This window comes from Chlamydotis macqueenii, chromosome 4 (genome assembly GCF_036417535.1).
Source record: "Chlamydotis macqueenii isolate bChlMac1 chromosome 4, bChlMac1.mat, whole genome shotgun sequence".
Lineage (NCBI taxonomy): Eukaryota > Metazoa > Chordata > Aves > Otidiformes > Otididae > Chlamydotis > Chlamydotis macqueenii.
Genome location: NC_141559.1, coordinates 81,588,810 through 81,612,583, shown reverse-complemented (window position 1 = coordinate 81,612,583; position 23,774 = coordinate 81,588,810). Strand labels below are relative to the sequence as shown.

The following is a 23,774-nucleotide window of genomic DNA, read 5'->3' as shown; positions in this document are numbered from 1 at the left end:
ATCCCCATCCAGCCCTGTGCAGTTTGGCTTCCGCGTGCTGGGAGCAGGATTTGGCCCCGTCCTCGCAGCGCTAAGGTGAAAAAAGCCCGGGGAGAGGCGGTTTTTGGGATCCGGCCATCCCCGGCAGCACCCATGGGCGCTGAGCCGCCCAGCACCCCCGGCCCCGGGACATCACGCCCCGGGAGGTGCCACCAGCGCGCTGCCTCTTGGCCAAGACCCCTCTTTGGGGCAGGTTTGGGGTCTTGGTGCTTTCAGCGCCGTTTCAAGCCACATCTATTAAAAAAAAAAAAATGATAAAAAAAGGAAAAGCACCCAAAAAAAAATTCCCCAAGAGGGGAAAGGTTTGGGACCCCAGCTTCACGCAGCCCCCCAGGGTTGGTCTCGTCTCTTCCCATCGCTCGCCGAACCGGGCCCCGCCGGAGACCGACGGGCAGGATCAGCTCCCCCCTCAGGTTATTCCACCGTCATCCCCCCCAAATTCGGGGTCCCGCTCTCCCAGCGCTGTCCCCTCCCCGGCTCTTACCCCGGCGACGTCCCCGCTCCGGACTGGGACGCGGCGGTGGCCAGCTCGCCCTTTATAAGGTCCCCGAGGGAGGTGGCACCTGCGGGAGGTGGAGCTCCTCCGCGCCCGTGGGACCCATCCTGCCCGCCGCAGCGCCCCGCACCCCGAAGGGGGAGCAGGATTAAACCCAACGCCCCAAACCCGCGACCCAGCATCTTCTCCCAGTCCCGGGGAGCTGGGGGACCCGAAATCACCCCCAAATCATTGGGAACGCGGCAGCGCCAACGCGGATGCGCGACCCCGAGCTGGACACCCGTGGGATGAAGGACCGGGGTGGGGGCTCAGCCCAGCGCCGGGGTGCAGGATGTGAACCCCAACACCTCCCACAGTCACGGGGCAGGGGTGATGCCCCAGGGCGACGGGAGCCTCGGCATCGGGGCGTCGCGGTCCCCAAACCCCCAGGAGCTGACAACCGGGGGCTTTTAATAAAATTTGTCCACATTTCCCTCCCCACGACGCACCCCAACCCTGCCCGGGGGTGGGGGGGGGGGGGGGGCAGGCACCCCCAGACCGGCTGCAGGGGCTCCTGAACGGTGCTGAGCCCCCTTTCCAAACCGTTAACGCGGCGCCCCGGCGCCCCGCTCGCCCCCCGGGGACCCGGCCGCCCTCGCTAAGTGACAGATTCGGAAGCAAACCGGAGGGGACGACGCGAGGTCACGGCTGGCAGGCGCCGGGCCGCCTAATTCCCAATTAAGCGGGCGCGGGGAGGAAAGGGGGGGTAACGCTCTCCAGAGACGGAAGGTTCGTCCGCAGCAGCGGAATTTATTCAAGGCAGGAAGCTCTTAATTGCGGTAACGAAGGCGAGGGCGCCGTGTGACTGCAGCAGCCTTCGGCCTCGTCCTCGGCGCCGTTTCTCCGGGGAGTCTCCTTCGCCTGCCGCCGACGCGGTCCTGGGCATGACGGACGCAGCGCCGGGGCAGAGGGAACGGGGGGAATTTGGGTTCTCGGGCCTTTTGCCGACGAGGTTTGGTGTTTTCGGACGAAAGGGGCCGGGCTCAGCGGCACCGCCAGCCCGGAGCGGGCCAAGGCCAGGGTTGAGCGTCCCCCAAAAGCCGGGCGGGAAAGGCTGGATGCGGCGTTTCCCGTCCCCGAGGAGGACAGGGGTTTGGTTCCCCCTCCCAAAACCAGAAGGGATTTGAAGCCCAGGGAAGCCCAACGCCCCTCTCCCGGGCGGACGCGTCCCACCAGGCGACGGAGACGCCCGCGTCCATCCCCACCCAAGCCACGCCAGCCGGGTTCCGAAGGGGACACGGAGCGACAAAGCCCGGCTCGGCAGAGACGGCGCGCGAGCCCCAGACAGCAGCCGCAGCCCCCGCTCGCCTCCCCCCGCCCCCGCCGCGGCCGGAGTCGTCGGCGAGGAGCAAACCAACACCTCGGCCCTGACCTCACGTCCTCGACCTCCGGTTATTAGCCGAGCCCTCCGCTGTGGGAAGCAATACCTTGCGGTTTTTAAGGGAAAGGGGTGACGCCGGCATGCGTAAGTAGGAGCCGGCGCTATATATCCGCGCCCGCTCGCCGGGACGAAAAGCCGAAAAAAGCTTCCCGACCCCGCAGCCATGGCCGGCAAAGCGCTCGCCCTCTGCCTCCTGGGGCTGCTGGCGCTCTCCTCCGCTTGCTACATCCAGAACTGCCCCATCGGGGGGAAACGCGCCGTCCTGGACGTGGATATCAGGAAGGTACGTCCCGGCGGGCCGGGAGATCTCCTAACCCCCCTTCCTTTCCTTCCTCCGGCCCGCCGCGGGGCTGCGGAGGGGAAAACGCCGGCGGGATTTTGGGGAAAAGCTCCCCAAAATAACTCTCCCTTGGCTTTTCTCAGTGCATGCCCTGCGGCCCCAGGAACAAGGGTCACTGCTTCGGCCCCAACATCTGCTGCGGAGAGGAGCTGGGGGGCTGTTACCTGGGCACCTCGGAAACCCTGCGGTGCCAGGAGGAAAACTTCTTGCCCACGCCCTGCGAGTCGGGCCGCCAAGCCTGCGGCGGCAGCGGAGGGAGCTGCGCCGCCCCCGGCATCTGCTGCAGCAGCGGTGAGGGCGGCGCCGGGTCCCCCTCCTCACGAGGCTGCGACGGGAAAGCGGGAGGGGGGACGGGGTTTTGGGGAAAGGGGGAAAGCACAGAGCGAGGGAGCCGAGGAAGCGGGAGGAGCGCCGCGGCGTAGCGCAGCCCACGCCCCTTAACGCTTTTCCAAAAAAATCCCCACGGCGCACGGCGGGCGGGTTCCCGTGGCGGCCGCGGGGCACGAGGCGCAGGCGATCCCGCCGGACGCCATTAAAAACCGGGGCCGGGGGGGGTGCAAGGGCGGGTTCGTGGCCGTCCGGCCTCACGCGGCGCTCTCCCCTCTCTCCCCCCGGCGCAGAGGGCTGCGCGGTGGACTCCTCCTGCGAGCGAGAAGCGCCGTTCGCGTAGAGCACCCCGCCGGAGAGGAGAACCCGCGGGACCCCTGACCTACCCAGCCGCAGCAGCCCCGCCGCGGGCCGAGAACAGGCGAGCCCAGGTCCGCGGCTCAGATTTAGAGCGACGATCTCTATTAGAAATAAAAATTGTACAGAGAAAAAAAAAAGCATAAAAAAGCAAAGTCTGGGGTTTTTTTGTGCGCTTGCCTGGTTTAAGTGCGCGGGAGGGCTGGCTGGAGAGAAAAAAAAATCATTTTTTAGGCAAGTGTAGGCAAAAAGCAAGGACTGAAGGTCGATTCCTACAGCGGGACCCGTGGTCAGCCTGCCGCCGCCGAACGGTGGCAAACTGCGGGTGGGCAGCCCAAAATCAGCGGTTCGGGGGGCAAAGCTGAGGGCGCAGCTCGGTCTGCGAGCCCACGAAAAGCCAGAGCCACCACAGCGCGAGCTGCGGGCGTCGAGGGCTGAAGGGAGAGGAAAGGAGAGGGAGAAAAGCCAGCGCCGCGCGGACGCCCGCCGCACGGGTTTCTCGTTTCGCCACCCCACCGGACGGGGGTGGAAAGGAGGAGCAGGAACCACAGTAAAAACCTGAGGAACAAGGAATTCTCAGAAGAAATTCCAAACCCCAAAGGCAAAAAGCCTCTGCCCCCGAGTTTCTCCCTCAGCCTCCCCTTCCCACGCTCAACCCTTCCGAAGAACGACAGCCAGGCGCGCAGGCTTCCTCAAACAATTCCAGGGGCCGTTTATACATTTAAAAAAAAAAAAAAAAAAAAAACCAAACCAAAAAAAAAGAAGAAACCGGCTCGTAAGCGGAGCTCGTAAGCCCCCCGCCCCGGTCGCTAGGACAACACCGTCCGTTTGACAACGCGCCCGTCCTTGTCGATGGCGAAGTTGTAGTTGCGCGGGTTGTCCAGGCACTCCTGGATGCGCGCCTCCAGGTTTTCCGGGGTGACGAACGTCTTGGCTTCCTCCTGGATGAAGGACAGGGACCGGCTCGTGACGCGCCTCAGCGCCCGGAAGGCGCCGCCGTTCACGTTCCCGCCTACCGCCGTAAAAAAATCTCCGGGGAAAAAAAAAAAAGCGCACGGCTTCCGCGCCGCTGCCAGGGCCGCTCTTACCTGCAGCTGGAGAACCTCCTTCTCCTTTTCCTTCAGGAACGCTTCCCTCATCCTGGCCTTGTTCTCCGCGGCCTCTAACTTCTGCCTCTTCCGCTCTTCCTCTTCTTTCCTCAACCTTTCCTCTCTGCCACACGGAAAGGGAAACAGCGAGGACTCGGCGCAGGCCCCGCCGCACGCACGCTCGTCCCGCGAAAGCCGCCGAAGGTTTGAGCGCAGCCGGGGGAGACGGGAAGGAGCAGAGGAGCCGCATCGGGGAAGGGGAGAGAATTCTCCTCCGGCGAGAGGAAAACGAACGCGAAAGCTTCAAAGCTTTCAAACGGATGGGCACCGGCGCGATTCTCCCGGCGGGAGCGCCTCGCACCCTGCCCGGGCGCAGCCGGCGGGGCCGTGAGAGGCGGGATTTCCCCTTGAACCCTCTCTCGCTTCCCAAGATCCAGCAGGTGCTGATTTTCTTGGAAGCCCGAGCAGACAAGGGGGCAGGAGGGAACGCGGAGAAATTCAGCGGAGAAGGAATTTTTTTTTTTTTTACCCCGCTCAGCAGCGAGAGGGGTGAAAACGAAGCCCGACTCCCAGCGACCCGGGCGTAGAATTTAGCTCCGCGGGAGCCGAAGCCCGGGCCAGGAGGGGAAGCAGGCGGGCGCGGGGCCGGGCTGACCTGCGGGCTCGCTGCCGGGCGTTCTCCAGGTCGTTCCAGGCCATCAGGCGCCGGTGCTCCTCCGTCAGCTGCGCCGAGTCCTCCCGGGCCAGCAGCGCCTGGCGCTTCTTCTGCAGCACCTCGGCCCTGAACTCGGCCCTGCCGGGACAGAGGGGGGAGCGCTCAGCCCTCCCGGATCTGCCCCACAGCACGGCCAGCCCCACGGCTCCGGCCCTCCCCTGCCCCACAGCCGTCCCAGCCCCACGGCTCCGGCCCTCCCCTGCCCCACAGCCGTCCCGGCCCCACGGCTCCGGCCCTCCCCTGCCCCACAGCCGTCCCGGCCCCACCGCTCCGGCCCTCCCCTGCCCCACAGCCGTCCCGGCCCCACCGATCCGGCCCTCCCCTGCCCCACAGCCGTCCCAGCCCCACGGCTCCGGCCCTCCCCTGCCCCACAGCCGTCCCAGCCCCACGGCTCCGGCCCTCCCCTGCCCCACAGCCGTCCCAGCCCCACAGCTCCGGCCCTCCCCTGCCCCACAGCCATCCCAGCCCCACGGCTCCCGCCCTCCCCCGCCCCACAGCCATCCCAGCCCCACTGCTCCGGCCCTCCCCTGCCCCACAGCCGTCCCAGCCCCACGGCTCCGGCCCTCCCCTGCCCCACAGCCATCCCAGCCCCACCGATCCGGCCCTCCCCTGCCCCACAGCCGTCCCAGCCCCACGGCTCCGGCCCTCCCCTGCCCCACAGCCATCCCAGCCCCACCGCTCCGGCCCTCCCCCGCCCCACAACCATCCCAGCCCCACCGCTCCGGCCCTCCCCTGCCCCACAGCCGTCCCGGCCCCACGGCTCCGGCCCTCCCCTGCCCCACAGCCATCCCAGCCCCACCGTTCCGGCCGTCCCCTGCCCCACAGCCGTCCCAGCCCCACGGCTCCGGCCCTCCCCTGCCCCACAGCCATCCCAGCCCCACCGCTCCGGCCCTCCCCCGCCCCACAACCATCCCAGCCCCACCGCTCCGGCCCTCCCCTGCCCCACAGCCATCCCAGCCCCACCGCTCCGGCCCTCCCCTGCCCCACAGCCGTCCCGGCCCCACGGCTCCGGCCCTCCCCTGCCCCACAGCCATCCCAGCCCCACGGCTCCGGCCCTCCCCTGCCCCACAGCACCTCCACAGCCCCACAGCCAGCCCCCCGCCCCACAGCAGCCGCAGCCCCGGCCCGCGGGCGGGTACCGGAGGGCGCCGAGGACCAGGCGGTGCAGCCGGTACCGCTCGGTGACCACCAGCAGCTCCTCGGGGTCGACGGGCGGCGGCACCTTCAGCCGCGACGCCTTGGACTTGGCGGGGGGGTCGTGCCGCGTCTTGCGGCCCCGCGCCGGGACCAGCCCGGGCCCCCAGGCGGGGCAGGGGCCGGGGAAGGGGCCGGGACCGGGGCCGGGGGCCGGGCGGGCGGCGGGGCCCAGCACGGCGCCCAGGGCCGGGCCCGAGCGGCAGCGCCTCAGCGCCGCCAACATGGCGGCCGGAGAGACCGGACGTGACGTTAGCGAACCGCCCCGCCAGGCACCATGGGAACGGGGAGGGCGGGAGCGGGGCCTGGCGGGAAACGGAGTGGCGGGGCGCGGCACCCACGGGAGACGGGGACCCACGGGACTCGGCCCCCCCCGTAGACACAGCCCCCCCCCCCATAGACACAGCCCCACGAGGCACAGGTGCTCCGAAGGAAACACCCCCCCGTCCCACGGATCCCCGCCCTGCGCGATGCAGACACCCACGGGACACGGCACGCCGCCCTCCCACCCAGGACACGACTTCCCACGGGACACGACTCCCCCTGCACGGGACATGGAACCACCCACGGGACACGGCACCCGTGGGACATGGAACCACCCACGGGACACGGCCCCCACGCGACACGGCACCCACGGGACACAGTCACTCCATAGAAAAAACCTCCCCCTCCCACGGAACACAGCCCCCCATGAAACACAGCCTCCCCACGGCACACCCCCCCCCCCCACCCGAGACACAGCCTCCCACGGGACACGACTTGGCACCCACGGACATTGACACCCCTCAGCCACGCTGCCCCCCACCCCACCCCACCCCACCCACGCGTGACGCCGCTCGGCCCGGCAGCCACGCCGCTCAGCAGCGGAGTCTCCCCTCCCTGAGCCCCTTTATTGCCCGTGGGGGCCCCGCGTGGGCTCGGTCCCGCGTGGGTTCGGCCGGTGCCGCTCACCGGCGGCGCGGCGCGGTGCCCTACGGGGAGCGGGGCTGGGGTCGGTACCGGACCCAGCGGTACCGGATCCCCCTCCGGTACCGGACGTCCCGGTGCCCTCGACCCCCACTCACCTCCCGCCGCGGGACCGGGGGGTGCCGGGGGGGGCACTGGGCGGGGGGGCAGCGGCAGAGCGGGGCCGGGACCTGGGGGAGGGAATTTGGGGGGGACGGGGGGACACACGAGAGGAGGGTAAATCCGAGTGGGGGGTAACTCGGGGGGGGGGGGTTAATCCGGGGGGGGGGGGTAATTCGAGGAGGGGGGGTAATTCGACGAGGGGGGGGGGATGCCCGTGGGGGGCGTAATCCAGGGAGGGGGGGTAATCCAGGGGGGTCGTAATCCGAGGAGGATAATTTGGGGAAAGGTAACCCGAGGGGGCATAATCTGGGGGAGGATAAACCAACCCGGGGGGGGGGCGGGGTAATTCGGGAGGGGGGGAGATAACCATGGAAGGGGGATAATCCGGGGGGGGGGGGGCGATAATCCCGGGAGGATAATCTGAGGGAGGGGATAACCCGGGAGGGGGTGTAATGGGGGGAGGGCATAATTCCGAAGGGGGGTAAATCTGTGGTGGAGGTAACCACTCGGGGGGGGGGTGTTAATCTGTGAGGGGGGGGATAATCCAGGGGGAATAATTCAGGGGAGATAATCTGGGAGGGAGTAATCCGAGGGGGCTAATCCAGAGGGGAATAATCCGAAGGGGGAATAACCTGGGAGGGATAATCCGGGGGGGTGGGGGGGGATAATTCGCAAGGGGAATAATCCAGGAGGGGGGGATAATTCACGGGGGGAAAAATACGGGGGATAATCCAGGTGGGAATAATCCGGGAGGATAATCTGGGGGGATAATTTGAGGGGAATAATCACGGGGGGGGGGATAATCCGGGGGGGGGAATCCGGGGGGATAATCCGGGGGGATAATCCGGGGGGGGGGAATCCGGGGGGATAATCCGGGGGGATAATCCGGGGGGGGGAATCCGGGGGGATAATCCGGGGGGATAATCCGGGGGGGGGAATCCGGGGGGATAATCCGGGGGATAATCCGGGGGGGGGGAATCCGGGGGGATAATCCGGGGGGGGGACCCGCGGGGATTATTCCGGGTGTCCCCGCGTACCTGCCGGTGCGGGGCGGGGCCGAGGGCCCGCTTGCCCCCCGGGTACCAGCCGTGGGACCAGTGCTGGCCCGGGCAGGGGCCGGGGGCCAGCAGCAGCAGCAGCAGGGCCAGCAGCAGCAGGGTCCCGCGGGGCGCCATGGCGGGGGCTGGGGGGTGGGGGGGGGGCAGAGGGGGCCCTGTCCCACCGCACCCAGCCCAGCCGGCACCCCGCGGGGGGTGGGGTGGGCACCCGTGGGTGCTGCGTGGGATCGGAATGGGGATGGGGTGGGGGGGGTGAGCACCCGTGGGTGCTCTTTGGAGTGGGTTTGGGGGGGGAGCACCCATGGGTGCTGTGTGGGGGGGGAATGGGGATATAGGCGGGGGTGAGCACCCGTGGGTGCTCTTTGGAGTGGGTTTAGGGTGGGGATGCGGGGGGGGAGAGCACCCATGGGTGCTGTGTGGGGGGGGAATGGGGATATAGGCGGGGGTGAGCACCCGTGGGTGCTTTTCGGGGTGGGCATGGGGATGTGGGGGGGCTGAGCACCCATGGGTGCTCTTCGGGGTGGGTTTGGGGTGGAGACGTTGGAGAGGATGAGCACCCGTGGGTGCTGCGTGGGGTGGGCTGGGGATCCTGGAGGGGCTGAGCACCCCAGGGTCCCATTTAAGGTGCAGAAATTGGAGGGGCTGAGCACCCGTGGGTGCTCTTTGGGGGTGGGTTTGGGGTGGAGATGCCGCAGGGGCTGAGCACCCATGGGTGCTGCTGGGGTCTGGGTCCAGCACGGTCATGCCCCCCGCCCCGCCACCCCAGAGCCCGATTCGGAGCGAGCGGGACCACCCACCCCCGGGGTCCCCCGCCTACCGCCAGCACCCACCCACGCACCCCCCCCCACGCACGCAGCGCCCGCCGCCGGGGTGGCCTCACCTGCGCGGGTGGGTGGCGGTGGCCGTGGCGGTGGCCGCAGCGGTGGCCGCGGAGCTGGTCACCGCTATTTGTAGGGTTGGGCGATGGTGACGTCGCCCCCGTCACCGCTCCCACGGGGGACCGTGACCTCCTCGGCCTCCTCGTGCCAGCGCCCGTCGCCTCCTCCCCCCCCAAAATCCCCTTGGTGTGACAGCACCCTGACACCCTTTCATTTTTTTTTTGGGGGGGCTCAGAGGGTCCCCAGCCCCACGGCGTGCCTCAGTTTCCCCTCCCCAGCCCCGATTTCACCAGTTCCTCCCCCATTTCGGGCGGGGTGGCCCCTGTTCGCGGGGGAAGGACCCCCCCGGGGGGGTGTCCCCACATCTTTTTGGGGTTCAGGACGTTGATTTCTGTCACTGGCGGCTTAGGCCGAAAGCCCCCCCCCCCCCAAACTGGATTTCATTAACGGAGCGGCGGTGGGGGGGGTCCTGGGGGGGCGGGGGGTGCCAGGGAGATGGAGTGGGGACGCTGCCAGCAGTGAGGTCATTTGGGGGGGGTTGGGGGGGGGCATTTTGGGTGGGGGGTGTCACCCTTGGGGTGAAACCTCCGCTCCGAACCCAGTTCTCCCAGCGCCCGCAGCTCCCCCAGCAACCCCCCCGCTGCCGGGGGAGGGAGGTGTTCCATCAGACACCTCCTTGTAACAAAAAATCCTACGAAAATCAACCGTTTTAACCTCGTTTTTAAAAAAAATCTCGGAGTTTTTGTTACCCTTAGGATTTTTCTTGTGCCCGTCCCCATATATTTTCCTGTTTCTGGCAGGAGAACAATAAAAATCATTTTTTTTTTTGCCTCCTGCTCGGGTAACCCAAATCAATCTCCATTAAAAAAAGGGAAAAAAAGGAAAAAAAAAAAGAAAAAAAAAGGAAAAAAAAAAGAAAAATAAAAAGAAAAAAAGCCCTTAAACCCAAGAGTGCTTCAGCGGCGACCACCTAGAGACCCTCTCAGGGTGCTCGGCTGGGAGAGCGGAGGTTGAGGCTGACGCCAGTCACGCCAAACACGCGGGACGTTTCCTTCAGGGAGCGAAAACAAAATAAATAAACCAACAAAACCCCCAAACCCTTCGGGTTTTTTCCCAGGGTTTGGTTTTTTGGGGTTGAAATCCCTGCTGCGCTCCTGACTGGTTTCCACACCGCGTGGTGGTGGCCTGACCCTGAAAGAGGAAACTTTTTGGCTTTTTATATCGAAATGAAGATATTTATATACACACACACACAGGATAAGCGCTTTTTCTCTCTGGTTTTTTTTTTTTTTTTTAAGAGCTTACCAGCGGAAAAATGTGAAACCATTTCCCCGCAGGTTCGGAAAAGCTTGCGCTTGCGGGGATGTGGGTTTTTTTTTTTTAGATGAGATCCAGAATATCTTTTTCTTCTTTTTTTTTTTTTTTTAAAAAAAAAAGGCTTTACTCCCTCCAGAAAAAAAAAAAAAAGATTTACAAACAAAATAACAGCAACTCTCCAGAAGAGAGATGGTGTGACGATATTAATCCAAACATCACGCTATTTAATTCCCCAATAAAACATTGGAAAAAAAAAAAAAAAAAAGGAGCCGACAGTATCTGCACTAACACTTTGCTACATATAAAATCTCCAGCGAATATGAAGCTTATGGTACCAACCTCTAAAACAGTTAAGATATATACACATATTTTTTTTTTAGGGGGGGGATATTAACAAACAGAATATTACAAAATATTAAAGAAGGCAACTCTTCTGTCATTTGTTTCGGGGCGTGGATTTTTTTTTTTTTTCTTTTTTTTTTTTTTTCTTTCTCTGTCTTCACTTGAAGTTGGCGTAGTCTGAGAAGGCGTCGATGTATTCCTGCACCACCTTGTAGCAGAATTCGTACTGTTCCTGCGGGATTCGAGGAGAGAGCACGGCGTCAGACCCAGCGAATCCGCGCCCGAGCCGGAACTCCATGTGGGATCAAGCACGGATCGGGAGCAGGAACCCGTTTCCCACCCGTCCCCGAAAAGCAGGCTGCCCACCCTCCTTCTCTGCTCCTCCAGACGTCCTACCAGATACCTCCACCTCCATCCCTTCCTCTCACGGAGAGGGAAAAACCTTCAAGCGAGGGAATTTTGGAGTCCCCGGCCCGTTCCCGCTGAGGCCCGAGGCGGCAGGAGGAGCGCGGGGCGCGCTGAGCTGCGCTTACCAGTGTCTGCACCATATGCGGCCTCTGTAGTCTTAAACTCTTCACCGTCTGAAAGACGTCGAGAATCCCTTCCGCCTTCACCCTTTCCAGGACAGTGCTCAGCGCGCAGAAGGTGCCCGTTCTTCCAGCTCCGGCACTGGGAAAGAGAAAAGGGAAGGTAAAGGAAAACACCCATCCCGAGCGCGTTGGCTTTGCTTGGGGAACAATCCGTAAGGGAGCCACCAGAGAACCGGAGGAGCCAACGGTGCCTCTCCTAGGACACGCTCTACAAGACCAAAGCCTCTTTGCTTAGCTGAGCAGGAAAACCCCATACCGCGTCTCCCCAGGCTGTTCCCGCTCAGCCCAAGTCTTCTGAGGGACCTCCGACCATCTCCAAAGCTTCTTGAAGAGCAGGTCCCCTTGGAGGGGTTGGCCAACCCCGGCTCCACCCGAGCTTTACCTGCAGTGCACAGTGATGGGGTGGTTGCCAGATTGCTGCTGCTGCTTCTGCACAGCCGCGATGATGTTGATCATTCCCTTCCCGTCGCCGGGGATCCCAACCTCCGGCCAGCCGTGGAAATGAAACTGCCGAATCTGCCGGCTCTTGTTTTCCTGGTGGGAAGAGCACAACTTGAGGTTGGTAAGTTGGTGGAGGGAGAAGACTTGTAGCAAGAAACCCACCGGCTCAGAGCTTTGGGAAAGCCATCCGCTTGTGGAGGGGAGGCATTCCCATGGGATGGAGCGGGGCGGGACGTGGGGAACAGGGATCAAGGAGGGAGGCTGGGTGATGGGCACAGGGACAAGGTGGAAGCCATCAGCAGGACAGGAACCCCACAAGGGTGGGAGGTAAGCGTAGGGAAGAAGGTGGGATCGCAGGGGACAGACACGGCTTTGGGATGACCGGGAGACGACGGAGCTGAAGGTGCCAGAGGGAAGGTGCCAGAGGAACCGCAACGCGCCACAAACGTCAGCGAGGGTTGACGACAGCCAAACCCAAGAGCACCTGGAGCTCCCAGACTCTTACCCTGGTGTTCGTCACCAGCAGGTCCCGCACCGTGTAGCTCTCGCACTCCTCCTCTTTTTTCAGCTCCACGGTGATGTCTCCGTAGGACACGGAGCCGTCAGACGGCCAGTACTGGGCACACTTCTCCTGAGAAAGCATTACAGGAGAAGACAGCGTGAAGACCTTGTGTTTTTCCTATGGGCTTGAATAAAAATCGTCTTCTCCTGGGGCTGGCAGCTGTCCAAAACCAGACAGGCTCGCTTCGGAGAGGAGCTGCCTGCTGCACCCGAAGGATCTTTGAGAACCAAGGGTCTAGAGTTGGTTTACGGAACATCTCCCTGCCCTGGGTCTACAGACAGCTGGGTTCTTTGCATCAGAAGTAGGGGCTGAAACAAATTTCCTCCTGGAGAAGGGGTGAAAGAGCACCCGACGCATGCGGCGCTGAGATTTGACGGGGTCGCACTGATTTATTTGGCTGGTGCCGAAGGGCAGCTACGCCCGGGCGCTTACCTGGCCCCTCTCCTCCAGCTCCGTCAGCATCACTATGGAGCAGGACTTCCACTCCCAGATCATCCTCCAGAAGTCCTCTATCGTGTGCTGCAGCGGCCCTTGGCTGGCGATATAGGAGTCCTTCTGGCGATAGCCCTGCAACGCGGAAAGAGGGTTAGCGGTGAATCGGCCGCGCCCGGCTGCGGGGAGCAGCGCCCTCGGACACGGTTGGGTTACCACGCTCCGTCAAATTTTGGGCGTACGGTGACTGTCCACGTGAACGACCGCAGCCTGGGCAGAGAAACCCTCTCCCACGGCGAGCTACGTCCCCACGCAGCGGCACCACCACGCCGCTGCTCGGCAGCTGGGGTGCCATCAGCCCGCGTTTCGCGGTGGCAAGACCTTTGTTTGGAAAGAAAACAGCTGGAGGAGGATCATACCCCCTACACATGCGTGGCCTGATCCACTCGGTGAAGGAAGACTTGGCTTTCCAGCACTCCTAAGACACGTTGCAAGGTCTGAGCGTTGTAGTAGAGCCCTGCCTAAGCTCCGAGCACTTCAGGTGTGATTTTTACCGGGGATTTTTGGAACAAGTAAGCAAAACGAGACGGAACTAGATGGCCCTTCAAGTCTCTTCCAACCCAAACCATTCCATAACCTAGGAAAACCAGTAGCAAGTCCAGATGACTCTGGCTTTTCCAGAACCACTCCTCATTCCAAAAAAGCTCCGACGTTCCCCCGTGCCCTCGCTGCAGTTTGCGACCGCAGATGCTTTGTCATCTGGAGGTTGTCATTTAAGCAAAGTTCAGCAGAGGCAGGAAATTGAATCCTCCACAATTGCTTGCCTGACATTTAAGCTGGCTGATCTCGGATGCGGAACAAGGCTGCGTTGTGTCCGTGGGGACCCAGCAGAGGAGATTTCAGGGAGCAATTAATTTATAACTGGGAATAAGCTGGTTTTACTGGTTCAATGCATGGCAGTAATTGCCTTTTGGGGGAAAAAAAAAACCCAACCCTTGCCATTAGGTGATGAAAATAGAAATTGGGCTAGGAAAGAGCCGGGCTCTCACTTAGCCAGCGCCGGCATCGCTGCACGAAGACAAATACTCATACGAGACGTCCCCCTGAAGTCAACAGGATTACTCAGGAGAAAAGGATGTGCAATCACTTCCCCCTCCGCGGAGGGAGGAAAGCTTTTAACCTCTTTGCCTCGACTCCTCCAGGCACCCAGACAGGTATAATGGGATTGACCCGGTTCTTCTCAAGGGCTTTGGGATCCGAGTGTTCCTCCGTTACCTAATCTAGCGGATGTTTTCTGACCAAACGAACACGGCAATCGTTTCCATGGCTACGCGCATCCGCTTCTGCGAAGCCATCAGCGGAGCTGGCAGAAGGGAGGTCAGGATTTGGAGGCTCCAGCTCTCCTCTCCCACCATCCGTGGGTCACAAGGAAACTGTACGTACAGAGGGGGCTTCTTGGAGAAGCCATCCGGTGACACAAAGCAAAGTCAGGTGGGAAGAGCCTCCCAAAACCCAGAGAAGAAGTGTTCGGGGACAAATCCTTTCCATAAGAAGCAGCGTGAGGTAGAGAGTTTCCACTGGGAGAAAATGGGAAGAAGATTAAAGAAGACTCACGTCAATGAAGGACGCGTTTACGTAGTCTGTGTTCTCTTCACCTCTCTTCACTGGAATGATTACTCGGTTGAACTCATCTGAAAAAGATGCAAAATGACCGGAGTTTGGAGAGCACTTTCAAAGCAGAACTCCTTGACAACCACACGTGGCCTTGAGCTGGGAAGTCACCAAGCCCTGGGTGAGAGGATGGAGATGCGGGAAGGAGGGTCCTGCATTTACACCGCCCAGCTGGGACCAGGAGACTCAGTCCTGCCTTCTGCCAAGCCCTGGTTTGGGGAAGGAGAAGGGGGTGCTGAGGACTCCAGGAGCAAGACCTGGTCAACACAGGGACTCCTTTCTCCCTCGAGGCAGAAAGCCTCGGCAGCGTAAACCTGCTGAGAGGGAAGTCACGGCAGGGACAGGGCAGAACAAAAGCAAGAAAGCCCCAGGGCAGCGCTGTAGTCGGCCATGAAAATCCACCTGTCCCGTCCCTTCATGCTACCCCTCCTGGAGTAGGGGGCTGGAGCAGATGACCTCCAGCGGTCCCTTCCAACTTCAGCCAGTCTGTGACTCCACTGCTGTGGGCACAAATGCCTCTGTCTCGACAGCTCCTGGGCACTCACAGAATCCCAGAGTGGCTGAGGTGGGAAGGAAACTCTGGAGGACACAGGGTCCCAAGCGGGGGCACCCAGAGCTGGTTGCCCACAACCATGTGCAGATGGATTTTGAACATCTCCAAGCACGGAGACTCCACAACCTCCCTGGACAACCTGTGCCGGGGCTCGGTCACCCTCACAGACAAAAAGTGTTTCCTGATGTTCAGAGGGACCCTCCTGCGTCTCAGTTTGTGCCCATCGCCCCTTGTCCTGTCACTGGGCACCACTGGAAAGAGCCTGGCTCCGTCCTCTTTGCACCCTCCCTCCAGGTATTCATGGACATTGAGGAGACCCCCAGAGCCTTCTCCCGTCCAGGCTGAGCAGTCCCAGCTCCCTCAGCCTCTCCTCACAGCAGAGATGCTCCAGTCCCTTTGGCACCTTCGTGGCCCTTCGCTGGACTCTCCAGTCTGGCCATGTCTCTCTTGGACTGCGGAGCCCAGCACTGGACACAGTGCTCCAGGCGTGGCCTCACCAGTGCTGAGCAGAGGGGAAGGATCCCCTCCCTCAACCCGCTGGCAATGTTCTGGCTAACGTGGCCCAGGACACCACTGGCCACCACTGCCGCAAGGGCACGTTGCTGGCTCAAGGTCACCTCGGTGTCACCAGGACCTCCAGGTCCTCTCCTGCCAAGCTGCTTTCCAGCTGGGTGGCTCCCAGCGCATACTGGTGGCTGGGGTTGCTCCTCCTCAGGGGCAGGACTTTGCATTTCTCCTTGTTGAACATCATGAGGTTCCTGTTGGCCCAGTTCTCCAGCCTGACCCCTGTCCCCACACCCACCCAAAAGGTCCCCACACCCACCAGGCGTGCGTTCCCCAGCCAGACAAACAAATCTCACATGGAATTATCTGAAGCACCCTGTTCTTCTTCATGTTTGCCGGCAAGTTGCCCGTTCTCATCTTGTCGTTCTGAATTTTGATTGAAGTGAGTTTCTGCAGAGGAAGGAACGAAAGCAGGGACGGCTTTCAGAGCCGCCCAGCGCCAGGCAGGCGCGTGGTGGTCCCCGCAGCCCAGCACCACCCGAGCGGATCCATCAGAACAAGAACCATGCTCACCTTGAACTCCTCCTCCAGCCCGTTGCTGCTGGTCCCTGGCACTTTGTTGTAGATCTTCTGGAGGTGGATCTCTAACGAGGTCACCTCCAGCTCCGTGTCACCGTAGAGATAGTGCTCGAGAAGTGCTTGGTATATAAACACATACTGCATCTGCGAGGGTCGCAGGGAGAAGCCATCAGCCTCCGTTCCACGCTCAGCGAGCGCATCCCGGTGCCCGCGCACACGTTGGCTGCAAACTCACCATCCCACTGCCCACCCATGCTCCCCTGGCACGTGGCATCCCTCTGGGATCCCAGAAAAGTGGGTAACAACCTTCCCGCTGCTGTACGGGGACTGGGACCTTATTTGCTACACCACACAAAGCTGGTGTGACACAAAACTTTCTCCAAGTCTGGAGAAGAGGAGGCTGAGGGGAGACCTCATTGCTCTCTACAACCGCCTGAGAGGAGGGTGTGGGGAGGTGGGGGTTGGTCTCCTCTCCCAAGTAACTTGTGATAGGACACGAGGAAATGGCCTCAAGTTGCACCAGGGAACGTTTAGATTGGATATTAGGAAAAATTTCTTCACCAAAAGGGTTGTCAAGCACTGAAACAGGCTGCCCAGGGAAGTGGTGGAGTCACCATCCCAGGAGGGGTTTAAAAGAGGTGTAGATGTGGTGCTTAGGGACATGGTTGGGTGGTGGACTTGGCAGTGTCAGGTTAACGGTTGGACTCAATATCTTAGGGGTCTTTTCCAACTTAAATCACAGAATCACAGAATGGTTTGGGTTGGAAGGGACCTCTCAAGCCCATCCAGTCCAACCCCCCTGCAAGGAGCAGGGACATCTCCAACCAGATCAGGTTGCTCACAGCCCCGGCCAACCTGGCCTGGAATGTTTCCAGGGATGGGGCATCCACCGCCTCTCTGGGCAACCTGGGCCAGTGTTCCACACCCCAAATCTACGGCTGTATGAAGGGGATTAAACAGCGCAGGACCCAGCGAAAGGCTTGGTGCAGCACCCTTCCAAGATGAGGGATGATACTCAACCTCCACGTAGGCTTTGCTGCAGGCTGGGACCGACTGCACGAAGGAAATCTAACTCCAGCGAGCAAAGCCCAAACGAAGCCGCCGCAGCGCACTTACATCTGTCTGTACCATCTGGCAGCGCTGAGCCCGGATCCGGCTCACGAAGCCGTAAACGTCCACCTTCCTCTCCGCGTGCATCATGTCCAGCATGGCATCGATGACGATGAAAGTGCCCGTGCGTCCTACCCCGGCGCTGAAAGAGCAGAGGGGACAAGCGGTCAGCGCAGCAGTGTTGGCGTTGGAATCCGTTGTAGAGTGGCCGGGAGCGAGCCAGACGCTCCTCAGCAGTGAGTAAATAGCAAAATCTGGTTTGGAGATGAGAAAGGTCCTCAGCCAGGTGTTCAGTGTCTCCCGGGTTTTGCAGAGAGATGCACAGAGCATCTCCAACAACTGCCGTGACCGCAGCGCGTGAAGGCGGAGAGCAGCATGAGCCAAAGCAAAGCTCAAGCCAGCTGCGGCTTCCAGAGTCCGCACGGGCTGCCTGCCCCCCACCAGCTGCCTGCTGCTCCTTCCAGTCAGCCTCCACAGAAGGTGGTTTCTGTGCTGGTAAACCAACCATTAAGGAGAAGAAAGTTGAGGCCCACAGACGCTACGGGAAGACAAAGTTCTTTTGTCAGCTGCCTCCTGAAAAGGAAGCTGGAGAGATGGACCTGGGAGGCTGCAACTGTGATCATCACCTCTGCCTTTAACCATGGGGCCTTCCCTTACTGACACGTGGACAGCCCCTGCAGCTCCCTCAGGCTTGCTCCTGTGCCTGAAATCACTTCACGTGAGGTCAAACACTGTGGTCTCCACTCCCAGGCACGCTGGCAGCTGAGTACTGCCTCCTCGCAACAGGAGATGTTGTCCTCTCACGCCCAGGCCAGCGGGGAGCCAAGGGAGATGCCACCAAAGCCCAGCAGTGGTGCTTAGCTTGGCTCACCCAGCCAAGTTAACCCAAAGGAAGACCACTCAACTTGAGTTGTAACACCATAAAAATAATAAAAAAGGCCTGACTGAAAAAAAAAATCCTTTTAGTAGTAAACAGGAGACGCTTTCCAAGTGACCCAGGAGAGGCAGAGGTCAGCCGTGAGCAGGACGTACCTGCAGTGCACGACTATCGCTCCCGCGTACTGGGGGTTACACGTCTTCACCTTCTTCAAGAACTTCAGCATCCCGATGGGGGTGAAGGGCACCCCGAAGTCGGGCCAGCTGGTGAAGTGGAATTGAGTCACCAGGCGCTGAGGCTTCTTGTTCGTGACGTCGCCGACCTGAAGGGGAGACGTGTGTTCAGGATAAACACTCAGATTTCCCTTCTTTCCCCAAAAGCAAGGGCAGAGAGGGAGCTCCAGCCCCAGGATGGAGCTGGATGGCTTTAAGAAGCAGGGGAGGAAACCATCCACGTCCAGGTTGTTGGGATGAAGGATGAAGCTCAGGAGAACCCCGCTCAGGGTCCAGCTCTTCCTTGCCTGCCTCTGAGAGCAGCAGGAAAACAAACAGAGCGACTAAAGCATCCAGAGCCTCCTCGGAGGACGAGAAAATGTAACGACAGATGGGACAGCAATCCAAACCAAGGCATACGGCGCTGGATTCCGTCCCGGCTCAGGAGATAACTCCGATTATTTGCAGGCATTAAGGGGCTGCGGGTGCGAGCAGGAAGTGATACTGGTAACGGCAAGCGGGCTGAATTTCGGCCCTGGCATCGATCAACTTCCCCGCTCTCAGCACAGCCGTGCTGGTACCTGCTGGGAACGGGCTCCCAGGTGTGTGAATTCCTAACAGTGCTGGTTAAAAATGGATGCTGGGGGTCATTTCATCCATACTCTGCTCTCACGGCACCTCGGAGGAGTCAAGGAGCAGGCCGGCATGCCTGTTGGATGCCCAGTGCAGAGAGGGGAGGGATGGGATGGGATGGGATGGGATGGGATGGGATGGGATGGGATGGGATGGGATGGGATGGGATGGGATGGGATGGGATGGGATGGGAGACGCGAGCCCCGGCACCTGCTGGATGCAGAACTTCCGCACGGTGTAATCTACCAGGACGGTCACGTCCTCCACGGACACTCGGATGTTCCCGTACGTCCAGCAGCCCTGATCCGGCCAGTACTGAGCACATTTACACTGCGGGGAGAGAAAACGGGCGCAGGTGAGCTCCGGTCCCTTGCAAGCCTGGGATTGGCTCCCAGACCCGCCCACGGGCATGAGATGTGCTGGATTTGGACAAAGCTGGGTTAGATACCAGCTCAAGAAGCCTCCTGGCACCTACCTCCTTCCTCTCTTTCAGGTTGGTCACCATGACAATCGTCGCTGTGTTTTGCTCCCAAATCATCCTCCAAAAATCGTTGACGGTTTCTTCCTTTGGTCCTAAGCGGAAGGTAAAAAGAAACGCGGTCTTTGGGATCAGCCCCTCAAGCACCGAGACACAAACCCAGCGTGTGAAGTCACGCGTCGTGGATGATGCAACACATTTTTTGCCAATAGATGTCAGCACAGGAGGTGTTTTGGTGTCTGGGAACGTCCGCTAACCCAAGGAATGACCCTATCACACAAGAGCTGGGCTTTTTGGCTATGTTTTATGATGAGGAATCCCATTTTTAGCCCAAGAAGGGGAAATCAGACAAATGGAGCATGGAAAAGACCTGCCTAAGGTCACCCAGGGCAACTGTGGCCGTCACAAGCAGCTCACAGAAGTCCTGTCCCCGAGCTTTGTGCTTTAGCCACGAGCTCCCATTTCAACAAGGGCGAGCCAAGAGAACCGCTGAGCCAAAGCTTTACTGGTACCACTGACGGACCTGATCCAGCCTTCCCTCTCCAGTTAGAGCCAAGCAAGCTGGCAGGCGATGTCTTAACCCGCCTGCAAGTCAAGAGAGGAGATGCAAACCACCTCCCACGGTCAGATAACCCCACTTCTGCCGACATGAACCTCCCTGCAAGTGGGTATCTCGGTTTTAGGGACGTGTTTGGACCGGGACAAGGAAAGCAAGAGAGCGGGAGGGCTACGGATGGTGCCTGCAAGCTGGTGATGCTCTGGGTGGGGGCAGCTGAGCTTGGGAAGACTCGTGATGCTCGTTGCTTTCAATAGCTGATAGTCCTGCCTCCCCTCTGAAGACCACGGAGAAGTTTCTCTCCAAGGGCACCAGCCCACGTTCTTGCTTGCTGAGGTTTAAAAAGGAGCAGAAAGGAAACCAGATCAGCGTGGTGCTCTCGGTAATCAGAGATTTGGGGAATTTAATTAAGCAGCTCACTGGCAATATTTCCAGAGATCACAACCACTTGCAGCTGTGGGCCAGGGTGGAAGGTCAAGGCTCAGGGAGGAAAGGCTTTGACAGCCTCCAGCAATGGGTATTGCACATTCTCTTCCTCCTCCGACGCATCCAGCGCTGGCTTTTGACTGGGAAAACCATTTTGGGAACAAACTGTGGACCAGCCAAGCCTCCTTTGGACCAGGAGAGCTCCGCACGGCGCTGCGCTGTGGTCAGACTGGCACAGCCTCCCAGCGCAGAAGGACCCCGGCCCAGCTGCCACCAGACAGAGCTGTGGGAATACCCGAGCGTTTACCTTGTGCAGCAATGAACTTGTTTTTCTCTTGGTACCCCTGTAGAGAAAAAAGAAGACAAATTAAAGATTAATATTTGTCTGACACGAGAACAATGAACTGCATCTACATCACTGACAAACAGCCATCACCTGCTCTGCAGAGAAGGGGCTGCGGCCTCCAAAAGGAGGAACAATGCCAACAGTGGAGCAGAAACAATGGAAAATCCCCGTGCAAAGGGTCCCTGCCCCGGAGCAACGCTCCCCACGCTCACGTAACGCGGGAACAACCCCACTTGTTGGCACAGAGCGCTCGCAAAGCGGTCACGGACAGCCCTCTGCCGCGAACAGACCCTGCCTCCAGACCATCACGGGCAAATCGGCATCTGTCTGCGGGAGATGGGGCTGTTGAACTCACGGGAATGGATTTTGTGTATTTCCTACGGGATATTTACTTATTGGTGGAAAAACTAAAAAGCTCTTTTGGGTCTTGTTTTTCTTCACGTGTTTCCATCTCTCTCTAAGTCTACTTCTTTGCATTCCCCTTCCAATTTATTTATTTATTGTGATTACAGTCATCTAGGAGCCATCTCCTCCTAGGAGCAGAGTAGGGCAATGTTGCTTCTATTTCAGCTGGGTTGCTTGGTTTCTTTCTCATCCCCTTCCCACATCCAGCCCTGCAAGCTGGGAAGCACCGATGATTAACCAGCCACGCTACTCATCAGCCATTAATGAAAAATCCCCAATTCCTGCAGGAACGGCTCCCAAAGCCCTTCCAAACCAGCCGGCTTGGCTTTGCAGCACCCTAAGGAGTCTGAATGCAGAAAAGTTAGGTGGGAAGAGATGTGACTATGGCAAAACAGCCGAGCGAGGGCAGAGACAGAGCCAGAATTTGGGAGTCCTCTGTCTCTTATTCCAACCACTTTTTTTTCGGGCTCACGACACAGAGCGGAGCACAGTGAGCTCTACCACAGCCACACAAAGGTTAGGAGATAAAAAACTGGCATAATTTGTTGCTCTGGAGGAGCTGGGGAGGTGTTAACGTGGGAGGTAGCACAAGTCACATCCTATAAAAGTCCCACCCTCCTGGTGGGACCAGGCACGGCCGGCTGGGACACGGCCGGTGGGGATTTCCCCTTCAAATGACAAAACTCACATTAATGAAGGAGGCGTTGATGTAGTCGGAGTCAGGAACTCCCTCGACAGGAGTTAGGTGAACCCTGGAATGATCATCTGGAAAAAAAAATCAAACCCTGCATTAAAACCAACTCCCTCCACGTAGCCGATATCTCGTGTAGCGAGAAAGCCAGGTGTTGGAGTGGAGCCCGGGCTCGTCGGCTCCCTCGCACGCACAAACACCGTTATGCCCCCAGATTCTACTCGCTCAAGCCTGGAGAGGTGCTAGACTTCACGCAAGGAAGTTTTCTCACATTTGAGGAAGCCCCCGCGCCAGCCCGCCGCCCCACGCCACCCAGCAAGAGCTGGCCGTTTCGGTGTTTCCCATCCGTTCCATTTCCCACGGCCACTGACGTCTCCAGGGAGCTCCTTCTAGTAGGTATCTAAAGCTAAAGCAGATGCAGCCACCCATCCAGGATGCAAAATGACCTCAGCCGTGTCCTCACTCATCCCAAAAACAGGAATGGAGAGCCCTGGCAGCAGCACTGGCCATGTGTGTCCCTGCCCCCCCCCAACCAGCTCCAATACCTACAGGGCAAAATGTTCACGTATCTGTTCTTCTCCTTGTTCTCCTCCTTGGAAGCAGCTTCACACGTGGCCTGTATGGGACACGCTGGGAGAGCCTGCAACAGCAGAAAAGGGGGATTTCCATGATGTTCTTACTCACGGCACGGCAGTAACCACAACACAACCACGATGCACCCGAGCATCCCGCCCCTTCGGACACATCCCCACCATCCAGATCCCTCAGCTCCACCCCAGCATCAGCTCCTCAGTCCCACCGAGCTCAAGGTGATCATTTAAATAGACTGGCTGGACCAGAGAGAGCAAATCCCTTCTCAAACGTGATATCTGGAACCTCAGGACCCACCAACACGAGGTGGCAGCAAAGCCTCCGACACCAAACCCACCAGCCCAGGGATCAAGGAGCTCATTTCTGCCCAGGGAGGCTCCTGCTGAGATCTCCTCCGTTAACAGCGATGCTAACGGTGACAGGCGATGCTGTCCCGGTCACAGCGGTTGGGTTTCACGCTCGAGCAGAGGAGGTGCTTCCCCAGCACCGTTACTCCACATCCTCTTTGAGTAGCGAGCCGGATAGGAATATACCAGAGGGATTGGCCATCCCTTCCTCCTGCCGACATGACAGACGTGCTTCAGCAACGGAAGTCTTCAAGGCAATTGAGTATTTATAACGCCAAAAATCCCCCTCCCCAAGCACTCGTTGCACCTATTTAGTTTCATCGAAGCGCAGCCAGGAAGGGTATCAAGTTGTGCAACAGCTGAAGAAAGTCGAGTGGATTTTTTTTTTTAATCTTCTCATCATCCCCATCTTGCCATATCGCGCCTTGGACCTACGGCTGGAGACGATGGTGGGTTTTTTTTTATTAGGCTGATGGAGGGTTCAGGTAGGTCAGCAGCTCCTGTGTTACACGCTGGGGTACTCCAGTCAGTTATTTCACTTCGTCCCCTCCCTCGTTACTGCTCTACCTGCTTTTGTAGGCAAGTGAAACAGGTTTATCGTCGCAAGAAGCTGCAGAGCTCAGCCACGTCAGGAAGAGGTTGTAGCCATCTCAAAAGAGACGCTCTGGCATCACGGGATAAGCACAATTATTGTGAACACTGAATTGTTACTCCCTGTTGGAGGCCAGCTCTTGTCCTATAAATTGTCACCGTTCTGTTTCAGGGTTAACAGCTCACTGAAATAGATGGGGTCATTTCTGCTTCGCTGTCAGAGCTCTTGTTTTGGCTGTTTGTGGATTCAAGCCATGAGGACTGGGAGGAAAGGCAGCGCTTGGGAGGAAACCGGCAGGGAGGGGAGCTCTGGAAGACCCAAAGACATCCAGGACACATCACAAACCCAGAAAAATGTAACCCCACAGCGCTGCTTGTTAGTGAATTCTACTTTCTGTAGTGAATATGAGCAGCAGGGGCTTGCCCACCATCACGGCAGATTTAGGATCAGAATTGCTCCTCGCACCTCGCAGCTCTTTGAGAAACTCCTGAGCACCAGGCAGACCACCATTCCCTCTGTGAACCTCCCAGATAAGGTCT

General features: G+C 59.8%; 3 protein-coding genes across 6 annotated transcripts in view; 1 reads left to right on the top strand and 2 right to left on the bottom strand.

Moving 5' to 3' along the window:
* The first annotated feature begins 1,598 nt into the window (after positions 1-1,598).
* On the top strand, positions 1,599-3,116 carry LOC147601045 (neurophysin 1-like). Of its 2 annotated transcripts, XM_086746925.1 has the most exons (3): positions 1,599-2,238; positions 2,379-2,586; positions 2,916-3,116. In XM_086746925.1, exons 1-3 carry the CDS (start codon positions 2,119-2,121, stop codon positions 2,963-2,965), a joined length of 378 nt encoding a protein of 125 aa, XP_086603051.1. In that variant the 5' UTR covers positions 1,599-2,118; the 3' UTR covers positions 2,966-3,116. The 2 variants fall into 2 exon arrangements, with proteins under 2 accessions (XP_086603051.1, XP_086603050.1); XM_086746924.1 differs by lacking the exon at positions 2,916-3,116 and having other exon boundaries at positions 2,379-2,733.
* Positions 3,117-3,667: 551 nt separating this feature from the next.
* MRPS26 (mitochondrial ribosomal protein S26) lies at positions 3,668-6,210 on the bottom strand. Its single transcript, XM_086747718.1, has 4 exons — positions 5,922-6,210; positions 4,723-4,860; positions 4,068-4,191; positions 3,668-3,920 (listed from the first exon to the last, which is right to left on the bottom strand). Exons 1-4 carry the CDS (start codon positions 6,200-6,202, stop codon positions 3,789-3,791), a joined length of 675 nt encoding a protein of 224 aa, XP_086603844.1. The 5' UTR covers positions 6,203-6,210; the 3' UTR covers positions 3,668-3,788.
* A 4,028-nt stretch (positions 6,211-10,238) lies between these two features.
* PTPRA (protein tyrosine phosphatase receptor type A) overlaps positions 10,239-23,774 on the bottom strand; it is a 118,213-nt gene continuing 104,677 nt past the window's right edge. For all 3 annotated transcript variants that reach the window (XM_086746136.1, XM_086746134.1, XM_086746135.1), the window contains 15 exons: positions 22,255-22,345; positions 21,703-21,779; positions 20,571-20,607; positions 19,279-19,376; positions 19,014-19,133; positions 18,114-18,280; positions 17,088-17,223; positions 15,966-16,115; positions 15,749-15,842; positions 14,279-14,355; positions 12,665-12,799; positions 12,176-12,301; positions 11,612-11,763; positions 11,173-11,308; positions 10,239-10,871 (listed from right to left, as the gene is read on the bottom strand). In XM_086746136.1, the coding sequence (XP_086602262.1) occupies positions 10,797-10,871; positions 11,173-11,308; positions 11,612-11,763; positions 12,176-12,301; positions 12,665-12,799; positions 14,279-14,355; positions 15,749-15,842; positions 15,966-16,115; positions 17,088-17,223; positions 18,114-18,280; positions 19,014-19,133; positions 19,279-19,376; positions 20,571-20,607; positions 21,703-21,779; positions 22,255-22,345 (1,671 nt within the window). In that variant the 3' untranslated portion in view covers positions 10,239-10,796. The remainder of the gene's footprint in view (positions 10,872-11,172; positions 11,309-11,611; positions 11,764-12,175; positions 12,302-12,664; positions 12,800-14,278; positions 14,356-15,748; positions 15,843-15,965; positions 16,116-17,087; positions 17,224-18,113; positions 18,281-19,013; positions 19,134-19,278; positions 19,377-20,570; positions 20,608-21,702; positions 21,780-22,254; positions 22,346-23,774) is intronic.